This window comes from Microtus ochrogaster, chromosome 7, assembly GCF_000317375.1.
Source record: "Microtus ochrogaster isolate Prairie Vole_2 chromosome 7, MicOch1.0, whole genome shotgun sequence".
Taxonomy (NCBI): Eukaryota; Metazoa; Chordata; class Mammalia; order Rodentia; family Cricetidae; genus Microtus; species Microtus ochrogaster.
Genome location: NC_022014.1, coordinates 45,055,975 through 45,066,085, shown reverse-complemented (window position 1 = coordinate 45,066,085; position 10,111 = coordinate 45,055,975). Strand labels below are relative to the sequence as shown.

The following is a 10,111-nucleotide window of genomic DNA, read 5'->3' as shown; positions in this document are numbered from 1 at the left end:
AGTCAAGAGAGGGAAGAGGGGCCAGAGAGGTGGCCGGGGCTGGAGAGATTGCTCAGTGGTTAAGAGCATTTGCTGTTTTTAGAGGACCCAGATTCAATTCCCAACACCCATGTCAAGCAGATGACAACTTCCTGTAATTCCAGTTCCAAGGAAGCTGATATCCTCATCCAGGCTCTATGAGAACCTGCAAACATGTAGTGCACACACATATTCACACACACACACACGTATGCACATGAAATAAATTTTTTAAAAAAAGAGGGAAGAAACGTGAGCGTCCATCAGCAGAAAGATGGACAAGCAACAGGATCGGAGTGTTAATTAGCAGGGCAGATAATTCTCACACGTGCTAGAACACCTTTGGACTCTGAAGTCAGATGCATTAGACAAGTCACAAAAGACAACAGTGTATGATCGGGCTGTAGTGGAGCCAGGGGAATCAGAAAGCAGAAGGGTGACTGGCGGGGCTGGCAGGATTTCTGACAACAGATACAGAGTTTCTTCTGTTTTGCAGGATGACAAGTCTGTTTTGTTTTGCTTTTGTTTTTGCATATGCTTCTGGACCCAATACTTACTAGCTAAGATGAAATATTTCAAGTTACAGTGTATTTCTTTACAATTAAAAAAAAATAAAGAAATAGCGTGTTGAGCCCCCAAGGCAGCACACACCTGTCATTCAAACATTCAGCAGACCGAGACCAGGATCAGGAATTTAAGGAATACACAGCAAGCTCACAACCAGTCTGGGATATCTCAAACAAGCAAATGAACAAAAAAATACAGTTTTGAACAGGAAATATTTTTTCTAAGTAGGGAATCAGCATCTGCATAGTAAGTGAGGTTTTAGGTTTTTGGGGTTTTTTTTGTTTGTTGTTGTTTGGTTGGTTCGTTTTGGTTTTTGAGAACAGGAGTTCTCTGTGTAACAGCTCTGGCTGTCCTGGAACTAGCTCTTGTAGATCAGGCTGGCCTCAAACTCAGAGATCTGCCTGTCTCTGACTCCTGAGTGCTGGGATTAAAGGTGTGTGCCATCATCACCCAGCTTGAGTTTCTTTTTAAAACTGAGTGTCTGGAAACATGAACCCATGGAAGTCATATGGCAATAGCTGAGCTGCAGCTGAGGGTCCACTTGGGACAGATGACCTGTGTCACACTTCAATGTCGACCTTACCACCTTCATTTTGTAAATATAGCCTTTCCCATGTCATCCTTTTCAAAGCCAGCTAATATTAACTTCCCTAGGAACGGTGAGCTGTTGCTGTGTTTTCCCTGTTTACTTTATGGCTAACATGTGGACTTTTCAATCTGCTACTCCCTCCACAGCCTGTGCAATTCTATCATGGGGTTGAATCACTCAGAAAGCTTGTCGAAGTTGCTACAATTGCAAATTATTTGGCAATTCCCCAGAAGCCTTCATCTAAGCCCACACTTTCCCAGTGCAGTCAGAAGGCGTCAGAAGGGAAATAAAATTATTGTCTCATAACCTCTGGGGGAAAGTCAGGGCCTGTGAGAGCTAAGCTTGGGTTTTGAGATCATCATTTTAGGTCCACTGTGGTCCTTACTTCACTGCTAACAGGGTTGATGAAGTGAGCCAGTATCTCTCCCACAACACAAGGAAAATGTCTCTCAAGTGTTCATCTCAGACACGTCTAGCCAGGAGCCCAAATACATGAAAATGTAACACACATACACACACACACACACACACACACACACACACACACACACACACACACTGCACAGGTGGCTATATGCTACTTTAAAAAAGGATCCTGCCTAAGAATTTGTGTTTGTGGCTGGCTGGAGAGATGGCTCAGTGGTGAAGAGCACCGGTTGCTCTTCCAGGGGACCCGGGTTCGATTCCCAGCATCCACATGGCAGCTCACACCTGTCTATAATTCCAAGATTAGGCACAGAAACACACCAGTACACACAAAATAAAAATAAGTTATTTTTTTTTAAAAAAAGAATTTGTGTTTGATTGTGGGATTACGGATCTAAGCCTAAGGATCAAAAGACTGATTCCCCTGATGACACATATTCATGCACAGCCAACCCTCGATATGAAAAGGACTGCTCAGTCTCGGGGGACATACAGGAGAGGCGATGTGCCCACACGTTGCCTGTTTGTGATATATTTGTTTCTTTCCCAGCATCTACAAACCTCTTACAATGGACCTGAGCTACCACAATGCTCAGCTGTATGGTTTGGGAGGGATGATGTCTGCTTCTCGCCCAGGAAGGACAATCAGTGTATCCCACAGGCTTAGTCACAGGTCCATGGTGAACACATGACCCTCCTTTCCGAGTTTCTCCCTTTATTTCATTGCTGGATGTTAATTGTATAAAATAAGGGGTTTCGTTGTGATATTTTCTTACATGTTTATAATGTTCTTGATCTTCTGTACGTCTTCCTTTCTCATCTCCTTCCTTCTTCCCGCTAGTTCCCTCCTCTTTCCAAACAGAGGTTGGGTTGTTTGAATGCTATTGTTATTTGAGTTTTGGGCTTTTGGGTTCTAGACAGAGCCTCATGCAACCTATGCAGGCTCAAATTCACTATGTGGCTGAGGTTGGCCTTGAAATCCTGATCCTCCTGCTTCAAATTCCCAAATGCCAGGGTTATAGACCTTAGGCACCATGTTTTGCTAGAGACTGAAATGTTTTTTTTTGTTTTTAATCCATGTTTCTGTTAGCATTAATCAGTTATACACAGTAATGGATTCCATTATGACATTTTGATACACTTAGATGATGCATCAGCCAAACCCACCCCATTTCCCTTGTTCCCAATCCTCTCCCCTTTCCAAACAACACTCCGTCCTGTCTTCTGGTTCCCTTCTGGTGATAGTCTTTCTTTAGGGCTATTAATAGGATCACAGGCACCTTGCCAGAGGCAATATCACTGAAGAACTCAGCTCTTTGAGACCCACCAACCTTTAACTGCAACAGCGTCTACATCCTCAGGTGCGGCCCCAGGAGCCTCTCTCTCCTCCACGATAGGATGTTGATGTACCCAATCTAGTGCAGGTGATCACTACAGCTACATAATGCCCAGACATCAGCATTCCACACAGCTTCTACCACTTCCTCAAACGCTCACATTTTGCCCATTCCTTCTTGTCCACTCCTGCAGTGTTTCCTGAGCATTGGAGGTCATGATCTAGATTCCCCCTTTGGGGAATGAGCATCCAATAGTCATTCATTCTCAGCGCCTTGACCAGTTATGGGTCTCTACAGTTATAACTGGCCACCTTACAGAGAAGTGTCCCTGACCAGCCTGACAGCAGCACTGATCTACGGGATACGCACAGTTCCTTAGAAGACAATTTGACAGGTATATCATATCCATTTAACAAAACAACAGCACTACTTTCCCTGCTCAGACCAGCTGGAAGCTTTAGGCCAGGCTTCCTGTGCATTCCTTCCTGAAGAGGGGCCTCAAATCTACTCATTAAGCTACCGGTTGCTCGTAACAGACTTACCACTGGTACGCCGGAGGGTACAACTTGCTTGGTCAGTTGGCCTGTGCAAACAGGACCCATCAGTAAGACTGTTGATACAACTCTCCCTCAGGAGCCAACAGAATACTTGCCAGTCCTATGAGTGCTAGCCAGCTGGGAGAAAGTTTTCAACTTGGTTCCAGTTTGATTTCTCTGCACCTTGAAACCAGGGAGGGCAGCCTAGACTGAATTGTTTTGCTTGAACAAGGAGAAAAAGAACCACTGGAGGTAGGTGCAGAGGGGTATGCCTGACACAGGGCTCGGGAGGCTGAGGCCCCAGGAGCAGACAGTCCTGGACAGTTTGGGCCATGTAGTCAGGCTGGTCAGGGACACTTCTCTTTAAAGTGGCCAGTTATAATTGTAGAGACCCATAACTGGTCAAGGACCTGAGAATGAGTGACTGTTGAATGCTCATTCCCCAAAGGGGGAATCTAGATCATGACCTCCAGTGCTCAGGAAACACTGCAGGAGTGGACAATAAACCCACATCACACGTGAAAGAAAGAAGGAAGGGAAAGGAATAGCAAAGCTTGATTCTTCCTGCTGCATGCAGACAAGAGAGAGAGAGCCAGGAGTCCTGATGTCACCCTGGGACCCCCACAGAGAGTTGCTTGAAAACTGGGTCAAGGTTGAGCCACCAGAGCAGCACAGGAAGGAGCCTCTGCCCTGCACTGTCTGTTATAGGAACCAACAAGCCTTCTGCTTATCTTCCCCCCGGGTTGAGTTAGACTTTTGGTTATCGAGAACACACAGAATGTTGATCAAAAACCTACACCATGTAACTTCACTCCGCCGAACTCTCTAATCAGTGTCTTCCCCAGAGTATTTCCAGTTCTGAAGCACGGATAATTCCAGCTTCAGCCAGTGGAGTTTAGTTCAACTGAGAAGATCCCATCCTGTCCCTTTGCTCTTCGGTGGCTAGAAACAGGGTCTCATGTGTTCCAGGCTGACCTCACATTTGCAGGGCAGCCAAGGATGCCCCTCACCTCCTGATCCTCCTGATTGTACCTCCCACACCCACTGGTGTGCATCGTCACACCCAGGGAGACATTCCCAATATTCCTATCAGTGTGGATCAAGGTCATAGAAACTAATTTTCTTTTGTCATAAAAAATGCTTTTTAAACAGGGGTAGAGGTAGAGATGTTGACTAGGATGAGAAAAAAATGCATTTTTCTCTGAAGACCCAAGGAAGGGATTGGAAACAATGAGTTTCGCTACTTGCCTTTATTAGGCATCGTCTATCTGATTGTTAGAAATTATTCATTTCCTCAAAGAGAGAATAAATTGCTTGGGGATGCAGCCCTGCTCTGCACTCTTCCTTTGCTAAAGGCCAACGCTGAAGGCTTCAGAATCATGAGGGTGCTTCTGCACTGGAGTGTTCTAACTCTCGTCTGTGTCTGGACCACCGCTATGGAGATTCCTATGAGCACGGTGGTGAAAGAGACCTTGACACAACTGTCCATGCACCGAGCTCTCCTAACAAGCAATGAGGTAAAGGACGACTTTTATTTCTGCGGTTTGGTTTGGTTTTCAAGATAGGGTCTTGCTATGCAGCCCTGACTGTCCTCAAATTTGCTGTGTAGACCAAGCTGTCCCAGTTCCTAGGAGATCCTCTTGCCTCTGTCTTCCACTTCTATGGGTTCTTAAAAATGCTTAATAGCTGGGTGTGGTGGTTGCCGCCTTTAATGCCAGCACTCAGAAGCAGAGGCAGGTGGATCTTTGTGATTTCAAGGCTAGCTTGGTCTACACAGCAAGTTCCGGGCCAGCCAGAGCTACACAGTGAGACCGTAACTCAAAAAAGTTTATTTTTTTTTTAAAAAAAGCATTAATAATTTATGGCAGTTCATTCCCACACATAAAGATCTGCTATACATAATGCAATTATGAGTGTGTTAGTGCACAAGGGATTACAGTGTCAGAGCAAGCGCGGTATTAAAACAGCCGCAAATGCTTTAGAAATGACCTTATACTCTCTTTATTGCAGACGGTGAGGCTTCCTGTTCCTACTCATAAAAATGTAAGTTATGTTTCAGCGCCATGATTGCATGAATAAGTCCACTCCACACACTAATCTACAAGTCATTTGCTTCTTGCTTTGTAGTGTTGTGTCTGGGTGGGCATCTCACCAGCTTCCAAGCTCCGGGGTTCGAGTGATCCTCTTGCCCCAGCACAAGTAGCTGGGCCACAGGCCTGGGCCACCACATTTAGCTAATCGTTTGTTTTCAGTTAAAACTGTCTGATTTCCTTTGACATTTGTTATGTGGGTGAATGTGGAGGCATGTGCTTATAAATATGAAGGCTAAGGGGACAGAACGGCAAATGACATAATCTCAGCACTTACTTGATAGCCGAGGCAAGGGCAGCATGGGTCTGAGGCCAGCTTCGGCAATATAAATTCAAAACTACCTGGATTACACAACCAGAACCTGTACCAAAAACAAACAAACAAACAAACAAACACGAGAGGGTTGGAGATATAGCTCCATTAATAGAGTGTCTAATATACACAAAGCTTTGGGTTCATTCTTCAGCACCCCATAAACTAGGCATGGTAGTGCATGTCTGTAATCTCAGCCATTGGAAAATGGGAGCAGGAGGACCAGAGGTTCAAGGTCATTCACTGCCAGATGTTAAGCCAGAGGCCAGCCTGGGCTATGAGACACCCAAAAGCCATCAACCAATCAATATCAGGAATGACTTTGAGCTAGCAGAATCTGTTATGTATGTGGTCAAGTGAAGCTGCCAGCCTGCCAGCTAACTAAGCCTCACATCAAAGATTCTCTGCCCGATTCCACACTTGGCAAAGAGGTCCTGCTAGGCTCTATTTGGTTCTGCCTATTATTTTCTTCACCCCAGTGCCTTTCTTTATTTTCTTTTTCTTGATTCGTATAACTGAGGATCAGCCCAGGACCTGTGTGCAGGATAAGCACTCTACCAGTGAGTTCCAGACCCAGCCCACTCGAAAATCTTTCTGAGAGATAACTTAAAGATATAATTTAGGGTTAGATTCCTTTTATTTATTTTTATTTTACATGTATGAATATTCTGCCTGCATGTATGTATGTGTTCCACACATGTGTCTGGTGCCCCCGAAAGCTAATTGGGCATCGGATGGCCTGGGACCAGAACTACAGATGGTTGTGAGTCACCACGTGGGTGCTGGGAACTGAACCTGTGTCCTCAGCCAGAGCATCAAGTGCTCTGAACCACTGAGCCACCTCGCCAGCTCAGAGGGCTATATTCTTAGGCAATGATTGGTAGACATAAAAAGTATAATGAATCCCTCTACTAGTAACTTCTACATGGCTAAATGAATATGACTATGTAATGATATTGTATACATTTGTGTATATATATATTATTCTAGTGTAAAATACATTATTTCATTATTCTAAATAGAAAGGAATCACCAGCCTTTCTAGGAATTCAAAAGAAATATTGGGCTGGGTATGGGGCCACTCACCTATAGTCCCAGGACTCAGATGGTTATGAGCCACCACAAGGGTGCTAGGAACTGAACCCAGGTCATCTGCAAGAGCAGTCAATGACCGTAACCACTGAGCCATCTCTCCAGATCAAAGCCTAACTTTGGTTTTGATTTTTCTTTTTGAAACAGACCCAACAGCACTGGCTGTCCTCAAACTGCGCATCAGGGGCTAGTCTTGGTCTTGATCCTCTTACCTCCACCTCCTGAATGCTGGGATTACAGACACAGATAAACCCCACTAAGTCTCCAATGATCTGCTTTTTTTTTTAAACACTGATGCATTTTAGTTGCACGCATTCCTTGCATATAGCATGATATTTTGAACTATGTGTACTTTGTGGGCTGGCTGATACAGTTGGTACTTCACCTTGTTCCATTGGCTTTTGATAACCTTCCTCTTCCAGCACCAGCTGTGCATTGGAGAAATCTTCCAGGGGCTAGACATGCTGAAGAATCAGACTGTCCGTGGCGGTACCGTGGAAACGCTATTCCAAAACTTGTCGTTAATAAAGAAATACATTGACCGCCAGAAAGTAAGTTTCCTGGGATCCCTGCGGGTCTGGCGGCACCTGCTTCCCCCGGAGCTGATGACTGTCTGTTCTTTACACAGGAGCAGTGTAGCGAGGAGAGGCGGAGAACGCGGCAGTTCCTGGATTACCTGCAGGAGTTTCTTGGTGTGCTGAGTACTGAGTGGACAATGGAAGACTGAGACAGGACTCCGTGAAGACGGGACTTCAGATTTGATTTGCAGTTAGTTTTTTAAAACTGATGCATAAAAGCCACAAGATTGAAAAATTAAGGGTTACCACACACTGTTTCCACTCATAATTACATCATGCAGTCAAGTTAAACCTATGTTCTCAAATACTGATCATTTGCATATAACCAAATATTTAACGTTCTTCTCGTATATGTGTAACAGAAACTGGTGTAGTTCAGGCTGGGCTCAACTGAGCTACATTCCCTAGCCCTCGCCCCCTTTCTGGAGATTCAGTGTATAGTCAAGGGTGACTCTGATTCAGAAGCAGGAGGATCACACCCCTCCATACCCCAACATCCTTTCTCCTGGCCGTCTGAGATAGCCCTACCACACCAGGGCTTCCTGCTCCTGTCTAACTTCAGGGTAGTGCCCATTACCAGCCTGTCCTCAACTCCCTGCTGTTCTCTCCAGTCTCCAGAAACCCCACTTCTACTCCCAATTTCTATGAGGTTAACTTTTCTTATGTTCTTATGTATGAACCCGATTGTGTCAGGATCATCCTTCTGTGCCTGGAGTAGCCAGATACTGGAGAAGGAAAAGGCCATCTCAGTGCAGTGAGAATGAGAGCCAACCACATGTTGGACCTTGCTTTTCGGTGTAACTGAACTTTAGGAGCAAAGTAAACGCTTTGTGTATACTGCAACTTTAGGAGCCCACACAAGCAGAAAGCACCAAATGCTTGCGATGTGATTCAGGCTTCTGGGTCACTGAAGAAGTCTCCCTCTCGTTTACTCCAGGAAAAATAGATGTTTGCTTTTATTTAATTCTGTAAGATGTCCATATTATTTATGGTGTGTTTAAGGATTCAGTAAGTTAATATTTATTGCAATTGATGCGATATTCTAATAAAGCGAAAGGTGCGACTCTCAATCAGTTTGCTACTTGTCTTTTCTAATGCTGGAGGCGTACAGTGTCCCTGCGTGGTGTTCAGAGGAGGGTCTGAGGACATGCTGGCTGAGCATCCGAGCTCCTTAGAGGTTCTGGGAGTTCCAAAGGTGGAAGTGACCCAGCAGGACTTGGTAGAGATATTAGGAGCCGGGACAGGGCTGGGACTGAGCCTGGATCTCCCTGCACAGACTGCATGATTAGATGAGTGAGTTTAAGAGCAAAGGAATGAATGCAAGGATGAACAAATGGGGAAACGGCTCCGCTGGTGAAGTACTCGCTGTGCACGCACTGCAGAAAGGAGGGGATGGTGGGGGCACGCGTGTAATCCCAGCTCTGGGAGGCAGAGATGGGCGCATCCCTGGGGCTCTCTAGTCTTCCAACCTAGATGAATTGGTGAGTTCTGGATCAATGAGAGATCCTGTCTCAAAAAGCAAGGTGGAAAGGTGGATGGTATCCTGAGGAAGGACACCTGAGGTTGACGTCTGGCCTCCGCTTTCAGAGAGAGAGAGAGAGAGAGAGAGAGAGAGAGAGAGAGAGAGAGAGAGAGAGAGAGAGAATATATATATGGGTCCTTCCCCCAGGACTGGATCTAGAATTAAAATGTGTGTTAAAGCTTACCCTGAGATGGGGCAGGTTTGGGAACCCATAGTTTAATTTCTTCCAACTACTGAGAATCTGGCTAATCAGTTTCAAGCCCAGTTCTCGAAGGAAACTAGAAATGTTTTTGTTGATGGCTTTGTGCCCGGGGGGGGGGGGGGTTCTCCCTCCCCGCAAGGCTGAGTGTTGTGTCTCCCCAATTCCAGCTACAAGAGTCACTGAGTCCCCATGTCACTGCTGGGCATAAAAACCTCTGTGGCCTAATACTGTTCAAGCTCCTTCCCAGGTCATATGATGGTGAACTCTGCCCAGGAACCTTGTTCCTTTTCTTTCAAATAGGAACATTTTTGTATTATATCTCAGCTCCAGCTCTTCATCCCATTTCTTACTGCACGAAATGTCTGAGCATGCGTGTTGTATGTACATGGGCCTGTGGGGGCCGGAGGAAGATGCTGGGTGTTGTTCTCCATCACTCCACCTCCTTCCTTTGAGACAGAGTCTCTTGCTGAGCATAGAGTTTTCCATTTTTGGCTAGACTGGCAGCCAGCAAGCCCCAGTGAACCCTCTGTCTCTGCTCAGTTAGCCCCTTTGTTGTTACAGGCAGGCATGGCCATGTCTGGCTTTTTATGCAGTTGCTAGAGACTCAAACTCTGGTCCTCAGGGCTACCCGGCAAGCACCCTTACCCATGGAAGTAACTCCCAGCTCCTTAGTATTTTTTTTCAAGCATGTACTTGGCTTTTTAAATTGTGATAAAATAAAGGTATGTTTATTTATATGCTTACTTACATGTTCAATTTTATTTTTCAATATAATATTTTTCCTTGAGAATTTCATACCTCTGTGTAATATATTTTGGTCATACCTACTCCCGCTCAAACT

At 45.3% G+C, this 10,111-nt stretch overlaps 1 protein-coding gene across 1 annotated transcript; it reads left to right on the top strand.

The window, feature by feature from the left end:
- Positions 1-4,852: 4,852 nt before the first annotated feature.
- On the top strand, positions 4,853-7,695 carry Il5 (interleukin 5). The gene is made up of 4 exons (XM_005350302.1): positions 4,853-4,990; positions 5,484-5,516; positions 7,391-7,519; positions 7,597-7,695. Exons 1-4 carry the CDS (start codon positions 4,853-4,855, stop codon positions 7,693-7,695), a joined length of 399 nt encoding a protein of 132 aa, XP_005350359.1.
- The last annotated feature ends 2,416 nt before the right edge of the window (positions 7,696-10,111 follow it).